The 17,697-nt window shown below is 42.2% G+C and overlaps 1 protein-coding gene across 1 annotated transcript; it reads right to left on the bottom strand.

Moving 5' to 3' along the window:
- Positions 1–1,254: 1,254 nt before the first annotated feature.
- MED30 (mediator complex subunit 30) lies at positions 1,255–17,338 on the bottom strand. Its single transcript, XM_044421812.1, has 5 exons — positions 17,213–17,338; positions 14,660–14,855; positions 12,740–12,898; positions 11,920–12,030; positions 1,255–3,441 (listed from the first exon to the last, which is right to left on the bottom strand). Exons 2-5 carry the CDS (start codon positions 14,831–14,833, stop codon positions 3,346–3,348), a joined length of 540 nt encoding a protein of 179 aa, XP_044277747.1. The 5' UTR covers positions 14,834–14,855; positions 17,213–17,338; the 3' UTR covers positions 1,255–3,345.
- Positions 17,339–17,697: the final 359 nt, after the last annotated feature.

The following is a 17,697-nucleotide window of genomic DNA, read 5'->3' as shown; positions in this document are numbered from 1 at the left end:
GGTCCTAACTATCAGGAAGCACTTCCTGGCGTCCACCTTGAATCTTGGTCCCCTGAGCTTTGCTCCATTGGAACACATCCTGCCCTCATCCGCAAGAGAAAAAAGGTCACAGCCCACCTCTGTGTGACACCCCCTCATGTACCTGTACATCACTAACAGGTCAGCTCTGAGTCTCCTTTTCTCAAGGCTGAAAAGACCCAGTTCCCTTAGAGATTGCCCCAAAGATCATCACATAACCCTGCATTTTTTCCCTTGTATTACTGCTTCCAAGTGTCTGCTTTAATACTCTGTGGCAGACAGCAAGTGCAGAGAGCTGCTGCCTGTGCAATGTAACTGTGTGAATGTCTTTTTTACAAAGAGGCAATTTAGGATTGATTATAAATATAAAATAATTCATATATCAATATGTATAAGTACTGATTTAAAACCCACCACCAAGATCCTTTAGCGCCCAACTTCCAGAGAAAAAACTGGCCAAAGAAAATTCAGAACCCAAAGAACCAAAAGAACTAATCCACTGGAAAATAGCTTTTTTAAAGTCTCCAGACCTGCAAGAAACATTTTAAAATGCCTTTGTTTTTATTTCACAAATGCATTGATTTCCATATTAATTCATCCCAGCCAAGAAACCATGGTGCACTGACTTGGCAACTTGTAGCACAGGATTCTAGGCCTCATGACCTAAGACTCAGATGTGTAGGAATAGGACATGGACATCAGACCAGAATACTAGCATTCAGCGAACATTTCCTCTACATGTCAGGATGGCATATCTGTAGAGGTCTTGGTGAAAACCTATCCTTCCAGGATTTAAAGCAACATGACTTCATGGAAACTCACCGACCAGCTCTCTTTGTCTAGTCAAATCTGTGCTTTATGAATAAACAAATGAAAACAAATTCTGTTCCCAGTTATGTTGCTATAAATCCAAAAAAATTGCAGTTAACTGCACTGAAACTATGGTTTTATTTAATTCCAGAGATCTGCCCTAGGCGATTTTCATATCCCATTTCTTCAAAAATTAAAAACTTCGGTTGTAACTGCACAAACACTTACCTCAGAGTAAATCCAACACAACTCAGTGAGACCTGCTTTTAAGTAACAGTCACAGGATCAAGCAGTAAAATATCAAATGGCAATTCTTCAAAATGTCATCTGTTCTCCTTCGCTATTTCGTTGCATTCCAGTTTTTGAGATTACATAAAATTAGTTGTCAGTGACTTTGTTTACAAATTCCCATAGCACTCTGAGGCATACATTCCAGACAGTTTTATTTGTATATATTTTAGTTGCAAATGGAAGAATCCTCTTCCCTCTCACACCAGAATCTTTTTTGGACTCCTCAAGAAATACTTTGGCTGCCAGTATTCCCCAGTTACAAGAAAGACATTTGCCTTGACTCATTGTTTTATTTCTCAGGCTGTGATGGCACCAACACAAAACCCAGGGGCCTACTGAATACAGGTACAATAAATTCATGGACAATAAGTCTATCAAAGGCATCTAAATGGAGCAGTCATGTTCAAAGGATGAAAAAGGCCACTCCATGCAAGTCGCTGGCTATAGGGAGGAGGGAATGGGCAGACAACCATGGTGAAGGAAACTGCCAACTATAAGTTTGAACAGACTCCAAGTGTCTTCCTTTAACCATGATTAAAAAGCTATTTTTCTGGTAGCCTGAGACTTCAGAAACAAAGCTCCACTAACCCTTGAATGCCTGGAACGGCTAAGAGAGACTAGGTCACAGGTTTTCCTTTTTCTTTTTATGCCCAAGGCATTTCAGACTTCTATAGCTCTTTCGCAACCTTTTCCCCCAGAAAGTACTTCAAGAAATAACAAAGCATCTCTTATAAACTAAGATTGCTGTCCCACACAAATTTACCAGACAGTAAGCACAGTTGAAGGCGGCGGTCCTTAATAACCAACTAAACATGGATATGATTCATCTATGATTTGGGCACATGCTTTTGAGAGGAACGCTGTCCCACCAAAAAAGCAAAAGGAAAATTATCTAACCATCCAACATGATTTCTAGACCACCTCTCAGGGAAGAACACTCACAACCTATAGCTAGCCAGGGCTGCGCCAGAGGAAACCAAGGTGTTGCTTCCTACAAGCTTGCCATTTGCTTCTTTCTGGATTTCTGAAGAGTGCAGTAACATTCAAGAGTTGGTGCTGTGCTGACACCTGGGGCTGCTGAGGAAGACCTAACTAGAGTTTGAACCCAACCGCTAAACATGGTCTCAAACTCTGGGTTGTCCCTCCCTCAACAACCTGGAGTGTCAGATTCGCATGTCATGGTAACAGTGTGTGAAGAGAGATGTTCCTGGGTTCTCTGATGATCTGGAAATGATGCAGAAGTGGCAGATGCACAACAGAGAGAGGGCCTACCTGTTCACTCTGCATTGTTCAGTGGTCTCAGCCAAAGCTTTGGGGTCCCCACAGAGAGTTTGTATTTACACAGTCTGTCGTATGCCTGAGAATGGCTAATAACTCTCAGTCTTAAACACAACAGTGAGTAATCTTTGACCCTTAGACTGCAACTCCTATCAGCCCTAGCCAGCAGAGGCAAATATGAGGGATCATGGGAGTTGCAGTTCACTGACATCTAGAGGGTATGCATCACCCTCCCTTGCTTTAATGTGCCACACAGGGCTCCCTTGTTTTTGCTGCAACAGACCAATGTGCTACTTCCATGAATTCAGGGAAAAGAGCTGCAGAGATCAAGGCCTAACAGGTGATCTCTGAGAATAAAACCAGTCTCCTTCTCCTAAAACTTAAGTCTTAGACCCTTCCAGTCTTTGGTACTGGGATGGTCCTGCAGATGAACAGACTCCCAACTGCCTTGGTTTACAGCACTTGCTCCCAGTTAAATGTGTATGGAGCTTTCACACCATCAAGGAGAGCAAACTCAAAACAAAAACCCAGCCCAACCCAACCTGCATGGATCATTCCAGGTCAGTTCTTGTTGCAAATAAAGGATAAATTATCTTTCAACACAGCTGTTCAGCGGGTCCCTTGAAAGTAAGCCTCTGTGGTAAAACAGAGTGCTGCTAAAGGATAAGAACAATAAAAAATGTTTATAATGAATTAATATTATATTGAATTAATTCATTTTTTAAAACGTCTCAATTTTTCACCATTCATAATCAAAACAAAACAAATGAATTACACATACTATATACACTCATTTTTATACATATTAACATCTTCATTGTCTTGGCTATTTCAAAAGACTGTGCATTACTGGGATAAGAAAGCAGGGGGTGGGATAGGAATATGTTCTTATATTTTTCCCAAGCAAATAAAATCAACTGCCATCATTAGAAAAAGGGGAAACATATTTCAATTTCTCATTGCTAACATTGCATTTATGTCCCAAATGAGATTCCGTAATTGATCCATGATTTGCTTCAGCTGTTGATTCTTCTGTTTCAGTTTCTGTGGAAAAAAAAAGTTTTATCAATGAGGGTGACATATTTTGAATTTTAAGCTGTAAAGGGACAGTATGCTGAGCAGCACAGAGGTCTGTTACATAGAGCCAAGGAGGGACCATTGAGGCAGTCAGCACCAGATTAATGGTTGATGACCATGATGAGAAGGAGCAATGAGTTAGGCCTCACTGGAGGAACACTCTTTCACTCCTCTTCCATATCTTGCTTGATTTCCCAAATGCTTTCCTAAAGTAGTTTCTCTGTGTCATTGGAACAAGGCAGAAGTGAGCAGTGTTTGCTCTTCCAGATGTTTTGGTCTACAAGTCCCATGACTCCTCACTATTGCCTTTGCTGACTAGATGGGATGGGAAGCAACACATCTGCAGGGCCTAAAGTTCTCCACCCTAGGAATAGTGCATCAGATATTCTCTTTCCATATTTGCATGCATGCTTTGACACAAGGTTTAAAGCAGCCTTCCTGAACCTGGTCCCTTCCACTCATGTTGGGGTACAAGCCCCACCATCCCCAGTCAGCAGGGCCAATGGATCCAGTAGCTGGGGAAGGTGGGCCTGAAATCCAACCCATCTGGTGAGCAAAGGCTAGTCTAGAAGAGACACATTGATATGATGCTAACGTAACTCCTGTTCAGGTGCAGCTGAGCCGACAGGCAATGTGGACAAAGGGGACTTGCAGGGCCATGAAGCTCAAGATTGGGCTCCTCCTGGCCCCTCACATGTTGAAGAATAACTTCTGGGGTGGGGTGATATTTCCATTCCATGAGTCAGTAAACATTATTTCCCACTCTTAGAAATCATGTGAGGGTCCTTCATGGACAGAAAAGATTCCCTTTCTGCAGAGGCTCATCCTTAACAGTCCAAGAAGAGCTGGGCAAACTCAGGGACAATACTGAGGCCTCTGTTTTGCCTCTCCATGTGACTACTGCACAAAGAGGACTGTCCTTTGGGTAAGAATGACAATTAAGAACAGGGTAGATTTCTAGCAATCGGTGCAAGCATGGAGAAAGAGCCATGCCAGCTTCTCAAATAGCTTTGCCAATATATCTTAAGCTTGATTTATGGTTGAAACTAAGGCCTCAAGTGGAAATGCCTAATCATGTAGAATTCTATTTGGTTTTGGAAGATCTGCAAATAAATCTTAGGAAATGGGATAGGAATAGAAGACTAACACACTCAGGTTCTGCCTACCAATGTTTTCAGGGACTGACTTGTACTTGCATTTGCTTGTTGTTTTAACTGATAACTATTGTGTATGAGCCTAGCATTCATTTATTACAGAAGCCTACATGACAATCACAATACAATCAAAGCTTATCTACTTCAGAGTACACAATGAGCTCTACAGCACTTACACAGAGTTCAATAAACACAGGATTGCATCCTTAATATGCTGAAGAAAGCAAGAACAGGAAAACTTACGAATTGCCAAGCAAACTTCTGGCAACCAAAAGCGACTCCATTCTTCATGTAAGAACGCTAACTAGTACTATGAAGCAAGCCTGCCAGCAGTCATTACAAGAACATGTCATAGCAATGATTGGTGTTGCCATGAATTAAAATGGTTGCTGCAAAGTTGTGTTTGACATGACTGTGAAATGCTATTGGAGCTTTTTGATCTTGCCAAGATTGGGAATTATTCCTTACTCTACACTTCCACTGTGATTGAGGCCCGAGTAAGAACCGAGGCTTTTACAATTTCTGTCTCTCAGTGTGATGTCATTTACATCTTTTTTGCATAAAGTATTTAATCCTTATTTTCTCCCCACCCCACTCAATCCATTTTATTTTCAGCCAAAAACAAATAATGTTCAATTTGGTTTGACTGTAAAGCATTTTGCCTCTTCGGTTTTTTAGAAAGCTCAGTGTGGATTTGCTGTGGAAGATAGGAGCCATGCCAACTCAGGCGCGTTTTACACCATGAATGCAGTTCCCGGGGTGCAACACTTCAGACTTTAGTGCTACACACTGTGTGGCTTTGCGGCTGAATTGCCCCGATGGGATTTGCTCTGGACTGTGAAAAGAATTCTGCACCAAGCTGTGACTTTTAAACTTCATGGCTTCCATGGATTTTTGTTTTGTTTTGTGGAACATTTGACATATTTTGAAGTGCAGAGAAAATACTTCTAAGTGCTGCAGTATACTCCACAGCCGCTCCTGACTTGATGGTAAGGCTGCCACACTGGATGTATTTCTAGCATAGTACATCCAGTGCCACATCTGAATAAAGCAGATTAAAAGGAAGTCTGAACCCTTGGTGAGACCGGAATTGTTACAAATCACACAATCACCTCCACTTTGCCAGACAACAGTTATACTCTGGGGTCTTCAACATGTTGCCTATCAGCATCAATGTGCACACATACATTATTTCTTGGCACATGCTGAGCTTCCTGTTTTTAATTTGATTTCTTAAGGTTTTTAAAATCAACTTTTTATTTTTAATCTGGGAGGCTTGCCACAAACACAGCACCACCCTCCAATGCTATCTTTATTTGAAATCAAAAGCATGATTTTCTGTTTTGGAGCTCAGAACTCATCTCTGGCTTGTACTTGGCTCCACAGGCAAGTTACTTTGCTTTTCAGTTCACCAGACTAGCTTCTGGAAAATGGTATTCTGAGACCGCCATGCCCTCCAGAGCAGCCATTTTATGAAAGCATGGAAGATGCACTTATAACATTCTAAATGGGTTCACCTACCCTAAAAGGTTATTGCACATCTCAAAGATCAGGGATAGCACTAAACATTTGTCACCTGACACCAAGGATGAGATGCTCCCACTCCCATTCAATGCACAGAAGAGGACTGTGCTAGGAGTTGAAAGTTACTCCAACACTAGTAATGGGACAGCATCCTTTAGTGCACTCTGAACTGCAAGCTAGCATAGCAGATGGGAGGCAGGCTGTATGGCACACACAGTTCTGCCCTGCCCTGCCCTTAGTGTTATTGATTTTAGAATGCTCTGCTGTTCTAATTCTTGTGAGCCGCACAGAGAACCATGTATGGCCCATTGTTGGGGCTTACAAATTGAATGAATGAATACATACAACCCTGCCACCACTATGGGCATGTAACCATCCATGGGCTCGGCCCTGACACAGAGCTGGTACTGCCAAAGAAAATAGGGTGCCCACATATTTTCACTTCTTGTATGAAGCCATCCTACGTTAAGTGCAAAGCTTTCCGTTTTAAGGCCGCCGATGGCCAGTCCCTAACACTGCATCCGTAGCGTGGCCCTGCACCGCAAGTGTCCCAAGAGCCTTCAAGCCCAAGCTGCCGAGTGCAAGTGAAGGAGTGGTCCCTCACTGGTCCCCTTGTGCACCCTCCTTCCATAGCTGGCAAAATTCTTATTTTTGCCCTATGCTGTTAAGGAAAAGAACAGGTGAGACACATTGCTGAAGCAACTTGGCCACACCTGGGAAAAGTCTTTGGGCGAGACCAGGCAGGCCCATCTAGTACTTCTGATTCTTACCAGCCAACTTAAATGAACTGTTAAGAACATGAGCAGAGAAGTCCAGGCAAGGGCGTTTATGCCATCAGCTCCTAAAGAGACCTTCCGTGAACTATTCTGGGCTTCAGTTCTTCATATTCTGATGTTTTATCAGTCTTTTGGTAGCTTTTATTTCAGTATTAAACATTGCATTTGACATAGTGTACTTGAAAGAAAAACGGTCTGGCATTAAATATATTATAAGTGACTCCTATATTCATAGAAAAGGAACTGGGTCTTTATAGGCTCTCTCACAGATGCACCCATTCTTCCAAGGATTCATATACTATCCAGTGGAAGACAAGTAGCATGAAAATATACTGAACACAGCTTGAATGCATGTAAAGAAAATGTAATACATGTGAATTAAATAATGAAAACCAACACTGGCATTTAGGAAGTTTCATGCCACATGACTAATTAAGGGAAGAAGCTTCCAGAACATAGTTTCTGCAAGCTGTAGCCCCCTCCCTTTAATTTAAACAGAAATCTTCTTTTGGCTGAAGAAATGGACACATTTTAAATTATTCAGATGACAATGGGAGCATATCAGTGGGGATCCAGATTTACTTTCAGATTATAAAGGATTGAGGAGGAAGGAACGGGAAGAGATTTGACTGCTTGGAATTGCAAACCAAGCCTGCTGTCTGAAGAAAGTAATCAACAACAGTGGCCACAAGCAAAAATATATTTGCTGCTATTCAGCAGTAACTAACACAACACTGCTGATAGTGACTCTCTACTTTGGCTTCTGTAGGAACACACACATACATCTTGGAACACACATATGCTCGAGTCTGATGCTTGAAAAATCATTTGCCACCACTATGCCACCTGCTGCCTAGATGATTGGGCTTTAAATGTAGCACAGGTACTAAAATGCTGGAAAAACATAAGCAGGCGATCATTACATGGCACTGAATAGATGTTAGCAAAAGGCATTTCTGACTTTCCACTGGGTTGTCAAACTATAACTGGGTTAGGACCCTTCATTGACAGGGAAATAATTAAATATAGATCCAGAATTAGGAAATGCAGTCCACTCCACCCAGGTTTACCTGGGCCTTTAAAGGACAGAAGCTGGTACCTGTGATTGGAAGACTGTGGACTACCTAATTCCTCTCCAAAGAGTCTAGATGCCAACTCACTCCCTAGGAGCACATCAAACCAGTATTCTAGGCTTAGCACTAGCTTTTCTATCATCATCATCTTAGTTTAGTATCTCCAGAAGCCAAATCACCTTGGGTTCTGAATAACTGGAGCCTGCCTACCAGAAACATGCCCTTCCAAATTTGCACTGGCATTGTCATACATATAAGGAGCTGGCTAGCAGAACCTAAGGAAACTGTACAGAATGACACACCTATCAGATTATGATGGGTCATCCCTTTTTCTAGCCAGAATACTACAAAAAGGAGATTATAAAACAGGAAGTTACTTTAGGTCTGATAGCACTATCCTATTCATGTCTACTCAGACCTCAGTCCCACTGAGTTCAATACAACATTACAATTAAAGTCATGAGAAGAATATGTAATTATTTGCTTTGGAATTTGTGGTGAGAACATTCACTGATGCAGGCTGCAGTGAGGCTAAACTCCAGCCAGTGAGAATCACTTAAAATGCTTCCTCTATTAGTGCTGATATTTTTCCACAGCTATTCTTTGGAAAACTTCAACTTGCCCTTAAAATCAGAAGATCCTTAGAAGTGTAAGAAGTGTCTTGTTACAAGACTTCAAGGCACAAATCTCATTGCGGCAATGCCAGCATACACAATCAATTTAAGAAGAGGTTAGCTTCCATCATAAACATTTATTAAATTCCTCATACAAGATCACACCAAGGAGGATGATAAACTGATTAGCATTTCAGAACAGCAACAAGGGCAAAAACATGCCATAAAACTATTAATAAACTCCACAAAAACAGAGGGTGAAGCATATTCACTGTTACAGTATGCATCTAACTGCATAAATCCATGTTACATTACATCTTCCTATATTGGCAATATCATACTACCAGGTTAAAAAAAATGACGGGTTTTTTTTTCTTCTTTAAATTCACACTTTACCTTGTTTTCACTGTGCCTAGGCAATGCCTATACGTAAATATAGGGTCTCACAGCATCCCCTTCCTCCCTAATTGGCGCTGACAGAAGTGGAAATGTCAAACTGGGGTGGGAGGGTGGGTTGGTGTGTGTGTGTGTGTAATTGTCACTTTTCCAAGTTACTGTTAATTACTTTAAAAAGATATAAAAACAATGTGCAAGTCTTTTCATATCCTACCGACTAACAGATTTCCTGTGCTATGTCATGCATGATCCACCTACAGTGGATATATTACACATACGCACACAGAGGACTAGAAAGGGCCAAAGATTGCTCTGGTTAAGCATCCAAGTCACTCCTGATTAGAATCACACCGAGTGGGAAGTGGGGACATGCTCATTGGCCCCACACCTTCCACTCTCTTCCCATTACCTGGCCTGACTGCCTTCCACATATTGTAACATAAGGAGAACCACGCTGGATCAGGTCAAGGCCCATCTAGTTCAGCCTTCTGCTCAGACTGTGGCCACCCAGCTGCCCACAGGAACTTCACAGGCAGGGCATGAGTATGACGGCACCCTCTTGTCCATGTTCTCCATCAACCGGTGCATGTGGGCACCCTGCCTCTAGCAATGGAAGTGGCACATGGCCATGAGGACGAGGAGCCACTGACAGCCTTATGCTCTAAAAAATTGTTCCAGCGTCTTCAAAAAGCACCCAACCTGCTGGCTCTCACTACATTTGGTAGCACTGAGTTTCACAGATTAATTAGTCACTCGGTGAGAAACCACACAGGCAAGTTTCCCAGTTGTGCACACAACAGCAGTATACTTCTTGCGACAAATCTTTGTTCTCCAGTGCATGGGGGTCAAGAAGACTGGGCTGGGGACTCACGGCTGGCCAGCACGTCCCCACCCTCAAACAGTTCTAACAAGGCAGAGGGACTGAATATCCAAATAGGAATGGCTGTAACATTTCTATACACATTTTAAATTGGCTTAACATAGGAAAGTGAGACACTGTATTTCTTGCACATGACAGCATTCTAGCCCCACCATTTACAATGCTTTTTCAAGACCTGGATGCTTCCACTTACATGCACACTTGCTAATAGAGATAACATTGCACATCTGATGCAAGATGCTGCAATACTATTTCTGTCTGTCTGTCTGTCTGCCTTTCTTTCGGCTTTTACTGTTAAAGAGAGCAACACAACTAACTTCTGAAATGAACACAGGGCATACGTGGGATTGTCTCTGGCACAACCCCTAATGAAAAGCATTTGAAATGCAATTCCTGTTCATTACAACAGAGCTTGATAATAGATTGTGCTCACAGTCCTTTTCTTCTACATTTCTTCATCTCATTCAGCAACTTTATCATAAGACGATCTTGGCCAGTATAATTTCCACATTTAACTTTGTAGGCTGAAGTGTAAGTCACCCAGGGAAACAGTTCAGACACACTGCATGGCTCAAACGACTTCACGGTAAATGCTAATTTGAATGCTATGTTAATTTGGCTGTTAATCTGCAACTGGACATTTACAGTGAGGCTGAAAATTTGCTTCTACCTTTTGCATAAAAAGCACATTTTCCCTGCAACCACCAGAAATCATAATATTTTATCCTCCACAGTAAACTAAGCTTCATTTTGCAAGATATATTTCATGTACAATGGAGGGATTGGTTTCACACAGACTTTTTTACACAGACTTTCAGTTCATCCACAGGGTTTTTAAATAAGATGGTTAACCACAGCACTTTCTGCCCTGGCAAGGGGGCTTTTTAAAAAGACAGCTGGGTCTACCCTTAAAACTGTACCAAAAAATACAGGCTGCCAAGTTTTCTGAAGTGTGCCTAGTTGTGGCTGTGATTCAACCAAGTGAACTATCTGAGCTGCAGGCAGGCTGTTTTGGGGCTTTATAGCATAATGGCATCTAAGCTGCATTGTGCTAAATTCTAGCTAGCACATCAAGCGGTTGCCTTTGAGTTCCCCTTTGGTTCATGCATAACAAGTTCTTCTTTGGTTCATGCATAACAAGTTCTTCTTTGGTTCATGCATAACAGTTCAGCAACCAGGTCTCATTAATTCTTAGGGTCTCCAACCTCACAGCTTTCCATAGGAAAGAAAGGAATGGGCAAAAGCACATAGGAAAATGCCTTATACAGCGTCAGACCCTTGGTCTATCTAGCCAACACTGATGGGCAGTGGTTCTCCAGGGATTCAGGAAGGATTCCTTCTCAGCTCTACCTGAGCCTGTCAGGAATTGAACATGGGACACTCTGCATGCATATCATGTGCTCTGATTCTGAGCACAACACCTTCCAATGGTCTGCAGGCAGCCCTCCAGCATTTCCCAATGCAAGAAATAAAATATTCTAGGAATGGGCTTCATAGTTCCTGTCATAAAAGCCTTGTTCATGGAGTGCCTCTGGATCATCCTGTCACAGTTTGGGTGACAGTTCCTACCCTTCTGGGATGCTCTAGGAACAAGGCTGCTATGGCAGGAATCACAGGGTCTTCTTCTAAAAGGGAATGGGCCTCAAAATGTGGCATGGAACAGGGGCTCTGTCTAGAACTGTTGCGGCTGGGGTGAGTGTGACAGCAACACAGGCAGTCTTCAACACCCCAGCAGACACCCAACGTGGTCTTCAGGAAAGAACAGCATGTGCTCTCCTGATAAAACTATGAAAATTTCTCTTTCCAATACCTAACACAGTTTCGGCAAGAAACACTGTACTGTTGATGGCAGCTTAGCTGCTTTCTAACAGGAAACACTTATAATTTTTCTTAAACAAAACTAAACAAACACCCTGTAATTTTTCTAATAGCTCTAGATTATTTAAGTCAGTCGTATGTATTAAGATGTGCAAGTAACCTAGCAAAAAAAACCTCCTATAGTCAAATCAACTGCACGCAAATTGTTACCTTGTTCACTTCCATGATTTCCCTTCTCTCTTCACTTGCAAAGAGAAGTTGGCTGGCTGCTCCTCGGTCTTCATGCTTAAAACCATCCTCTTCCACATAAGGAATTAATTGCTGTGAACAGGAAAAAAAATTCTGTATAAACTATATTGAGAACTTCTTGTGGAATCAAGTGTGAAAAACAATGCCCTAAAACAAGTGGATCAAATGAAATTTGAATTAACAGGAACAATGGTTTTCAATAGCATGTCCCCTTTTATATTGATTCAGTTTTAGATATTCAGGAAATTTAAGATGCTTTCTCTTTTACAAATATTAATGTGGTCCTTAAAACTCCTCCCCACACACACACACTCACCTCACCATCAAGGTTCATAAGCTTAAATTACATGGATATTAAAAAGCACTGCTTAAGGCAAGCAACCAGCAAAACTGGTACATAGCATGTTTTTGAAATACTGAAATCTCAGCACAATCTAAGCCAGGGTGGGCAAAAGGTACATCTAATGATCAATCCCTGGGTGATTTGCAATAAATCAGCCAGGATTTCCAACTCCCAATTCTTCAGTAACAGCAGCAACAATACACTTTCCCACCCTAAATTAAGGTGAAATGAAGTGACCAGAAATGGATTTGAGCTGTGGGGCTCCATTCACAACTGGCACTCAAATTCTAGGGCGCAGGGTCCTTTAATCCTTAGTGTCCATGCTATGCAGTCTCTGTCATGTTGATCTTAGGATTCTAGTAAAAAGCAGACCAGGAATCATAAACCTGAAGTGTGCCCCTCCCTCATAAAACACCTGTGCCTTCTCCACCTACTTACCTCTATGGGGATGGGGTCAAGTCCTGCACAGTTTTCATTGCATTTGTCATATACCAATCTCAGTTTCCTAAACAGTATTGAGAGTTGACGTAGATGTTCTTGCAGCTTTCCTAATCTGTCTTGGTATGTGCCCGTATGATAGGTGACACCATTTGGAAGCTGGAATATTTATACATGTTTTTAAAAAGAATTGAATAAAATCCATGGTCACATATCATCCAAACTCTAAATTAAGAATATTTTTAAAAATTAAAGAACACATATTTTTCCAAAAGACATTGAGCTTTCTGGCAAAACACACATCCACTCACTTATTAATGCTAGTGCCAGAACTTGTTCTGAAATATTGAGTATTTTTATTTCATTCTTATCTTCCCTTTCATTGAGCTAAAAATACATCAATGATAAAAGCACAATAAAAAGCATCCAATAAATATTAAAATAGAAGTTTTAAAAGGGTACATCAGTATCTAAACATAAAATAGCTTTCCAGAACTGTATCAAAATCTGGACATGGGAGACACTGATAATCTTCATTGGGGAAACAGACTCACAATAAAAGAACCCTCCTTGAGAAGATCATGCTCCTAACATGCCAGAGAAGTTATTTAGCAGGGAATAGGCTCTTCCCAACCAAGTCGCTGCAGAAACTCAGAACTAGGGCTATTATCCCATGTGTACTTGGGTGTAAGTCCCACTGAACTCAGTGGGATATAATTTTGAATAAGCAAACACCAGAGCTGTAAGTTGCTAATATTTTGACTGGCTAACACAGTCTTACCCTCCATAAGCTATTCTAATCCCCCAAGTTAGCAACCACACCTAAATTCCAGTTTACCTGTGTGCTGTGTAAAAAAGTACTTTCTTTTGCCTGCCCTGAACCTCCCACCATTTTAGCAAGAGGACATCTTCTCCTTATCTACTTTCACCACCTCATGAACAACTTTATATACCTTGCTTATGTCCCCGCCTCCTTCCTTAACTTGCCCCCTTCCCTTTTTTCCTAAGGGAAAAAAGTTCCAAATAAGCCTATGATTTTTTTTTTAAACGGACATTATTATCGTAAATTCAAGTGATTCTACTGTCAGAATAGTTTCTTGTTGGGTTGCCAAGAAGCCCTAAATAGGCTTGTTGTTAGCCCCTAAATGAATAAATAACCCAGTAGTCCACATTTGTATGTCATGCTCCACACCCTAAAAAGGAGCTAATTGTGAGTTCCCTGTAAAACAGAAGAGCACAACCATCAGCTTTTAAACTGGCGGGTTATTACATGCCTACACAGCACACAGTTCACATGTAACAAAAATGATTCAAAAACAACCTGATTCTAAAACAACGCATATTCAACCCACTAGCCTGGACTGTACGCAAAGACAACTGAAAGTAAATACTGTTGTTGAATTTTGGGTTGCCTCTACATGCAAATCCTGGGGCTTTAACCAAAACCAGACCAGGAAGAAAACTCATGGTTTGTTATTCAGTTGTGAACTTTGGATTATTCATGATTAATAACCTATAGTAACCCAGTGTGCCGAATTTGCATGTAATGATAACTCACGATTCAGTAGCAACCCATAATTCAACAGCACACTGGGTTGGCAATATGTGAGAACCAGACCAACCTTTCAGGTCAATGAGTGTCAATTTTAATTCTGTACTTGGAATGGAATTGTTTTGTTTATAGTACTGGTTTGTATGCATTTGAACAATGCTTATTTTCCTTGTTTTGTATTTTTAAATATGATGCTGAATTATTTTATAATTCTTAAAAATATATTAAGCAATTGAAAGAGAATTTCTCCTACCCAATGTTAAACTCTAAGTCAGCATGAAGCTTGTCTGTGTTTCTACTGTATTGTTCTCTGAGTTGGTTCAAGATCTGCACAAGGGAAAAGAGGTGGTGGCTTTGCTGTTGCTCACCTGCATATTTCTCAGCAGCTGGAAAATCTCCATGGTGCGAAATACAATATCCTGCACAGTCTCTTGACCAATGCGGCATAAAGAAGCTGTGTTCACTTCCCGTGCAGCTTGAGCCTGAGGTCCAGAAAAGGCACCAGGAGGCATTCCTGCTCCTGCTAGAGGTGGTGTTGACATTTTGCTGCCTTGTGGAATCAGACTGTACAGAAAGAGATGCAGAAAGGAGTCTCATGACAATACACATCTGTTGGCTACCATTATCAGCATATGTTTACATTACCGCATCACTTTTTTCTCCACAAACATCTGTACAGATTACGAAATATGCACGTCTGCTGGACACACTGAATCCATAGTACACTAAGAGTTCTCCTACATTTAAGTTCCACTTTATCTGTGTCACAACAACCTACTCAGCCTGGCTACAGAACAAGATTGCTATCCAAGCACATATATCTTACATAGTTTTGCAATGGGATTGTTTCCTAAGCCCATTCTTTGCCTTCCAGGCAAAATGGGCATGAAAAGCCTTGGTTCTTCCTGCTCTCGTGATGGCAGTCCACTTGGTATAGGAGCTAAGTATTGAACATTGCATTTAGCAAGGCCTCTTTAAAGGCACTGTTCATGAAGACTGATTGTCAGCCACCATCTAACCTACTAGCTATATGTACCCATCTGTCCACTACTGCTCTGAAGTTGCATTAAAAAGAATGCTTACTACTTGCCTTGCTTATTTTGTTATTTACATAGAACTAGATAATTTGAGAATTAGCTTGGTCCCCATGGGCTATCAAGCATAACCACCTCTTGCAATAGTGTAAGGTATTGTGGCACCTACATTAGACAGTGCAAGACAATTTGTTTCCAAAATGCCAAATAGTAAAATGCTACAGGTTTAATTAGCAGTTAGCAAAAACTTTTGCCTGGATTTTGCATACTAAGCTCACACACAAAGCTCCCCCTAAGGTTCATCACCCCATAAAGATTTCAACACAACATTGTAATATTTATGCTCACATGGAAGTCTAGGAAACTTTTTGTGTACCCAGCCTATTTTCAGCAGTCATGCAGTGGACTGGATCCAGAATTAGTTATTTGCAATTAACTTCCACTGAGGTTAATGGGACTAACTTCTCATGAACTAATGACGAATTTGTCCCATAGATCACAAATTAGGGATGCAACCCTAAGCATGTTTACTGGTAAAACTGGCCTTTACATAGTTTATGAAGGGAGTCAGAGTTTTATAGTTGCTTCAGAACAGCAGCCTTCTGGCTCACTGTCCTGTTCAGCCTAGTGAGCCAGTATCCCCATCCATACACACACACACACACACACACACACAAAGCAACAATAAGTTGTGGTTGATAAAAGTGGAGATGCAAGCCAATTATACTGCAGGGTTTTAAGGCAGGTTTAGAGCATCAGATTTTAAGACAGATTAAGTGTGCAAACCTATGGTAGTGGCCATAAATCCTCTACCTCAAACACAGTTATCCAGCACAAATAGGGAGAAGTCTAGAGATGACTGTCACCTTCTCAGTTCTTGCCCTGCATTTTCTGCTAAACAGGCTTTTTTCCTGACTAGCTGCAGCATTGCAGAAAGGAAAGGAAGGGGCCAGAGAAGTGTCTAGATAGATAATATCCTGCTCTTCTCTGTAAAACACTCCCTTTCCAAGGTCCCTTTCCAACTCAGCTGGGAAAGTAAGTCATTGTGATTCCTTCCATTCCACCTGTGAAGGGGGTTGGAGTGAAACTGATTCTCAGTTCCAAGTCTCTGCTTTCTCTTAACCTTTGCTCTGGGAGTCTGGATTATCCTATGGCCCCTCAGATGCTGTCTAGGGGCCACAGGACTGCTCCCTAAGCTGCAACCCTAAGTACACTTTCCTGAAGTAAGCCCTACAGCACACAGTTATAGTCGCATCTCAGAAAAAACAAGATTTTTAAAGAAGTAATTTACATTTTGCATTAGAAACAGAACTGGGGGTGGAGCAAGAGCAAGGTTCTGCTTCTCCTTTCTCTGTTTCTAGGATAGCACGCAGTATGAAAGAAAAACTTGCGAGGGAAGGCCAGGGACACTCAGTGGGAAAAAGAGAAGACAGAAAGCACACATGAAACGGAGGTCAAGCTATCCCATTGCATAATCCTAGGTCTTATCCTTGATTTCTTACTTCTGGACATTTCTCCGGTCACACAAATATCATAACATTATTTGTCACTCTCATTCCAATGTTGCTCCCATCCATTCTTCCTGCAGTATTGTATCCCAATCTTCTCCAACCAGGTAACTTCCAAGTGGCCTACAGCTCCCAGCATCCCCCAGCCTGCCTCGGTGGCCTCCAGATGGGTCACATAACAGCTCCTACTATCTCCAAACCAGCCATGGCGGCCTCCAAATAAGTCGCACTACAGCTCCCAGCATCCCCAGCCAGCCTGTCCCATCCGGATGGGAAAGGCTGTTTCTCCCCTATTATAACGCAGATTTACTCAGATGTGTTCACTGAGAGCGGTGGGGGGGGGCACCTATATTGATCACCCAGGCGCCCTCCCTCGTACCAGGCAGCCCAGTCTTCCCCGGCTCGGCCCCCTTCTCGCCTGAACCGGCTTGGCCCGCGGATCCGTCGCCGACGTCGCCTCACATACTCGACACCTCCCCCGGCGGCGGCGGCGGCGGCGGAAACCGAGCGCGCGCCGCGACTTGGAGCGTCGCGCGCCGCCGGGCTCTCCGTCGCTTCCGTTTCCGCGAGCGCCCTGCACGGAAGGGATCGAAATGGCGGCGCCCTGCAGGCCCATGGAGGCAGCCATTTGTTTTTTTCCCCTGCAGCAGCTCCTTCTTGCGCCGCGCGCCCGCGGTGTTGTAAACCGCTCGTATTGGGCGGGATAGAAATGCAAACACGGAGAGCCCACGTGCTTGTAGTGGTTAGAGTGTTGCATTGGGAGCCGGGAGATCTAAATTTACGTCACCACCCACTACTGATCTGAGACAATCTCTGAGTGGGGTGCGACTTAACCTGGAAAAAATGTATTTTTTTGTGTTTATT

Source organism: Varanus komodoensis, unplaced genomic scaffold (genome assembly GCF_004798865.1).
Source record: "Varanus komodoensis strain SLA01 unplaced genomic scaffold, ASM479886v1 scaffold12, whole genome shotgun sequence".
Classification (NCBI taxonomy): domain Eukaryota; kingdom Metazoa; phylum Chordata; class Lepidosauria; order Squamata; family Varanidae; genus Varanus; species Varanus komodoensis.
Note: the sequence above shows the minus strand (reverse complement) of the source record. Positions and strands in the feature narration are given on the sequence as shown.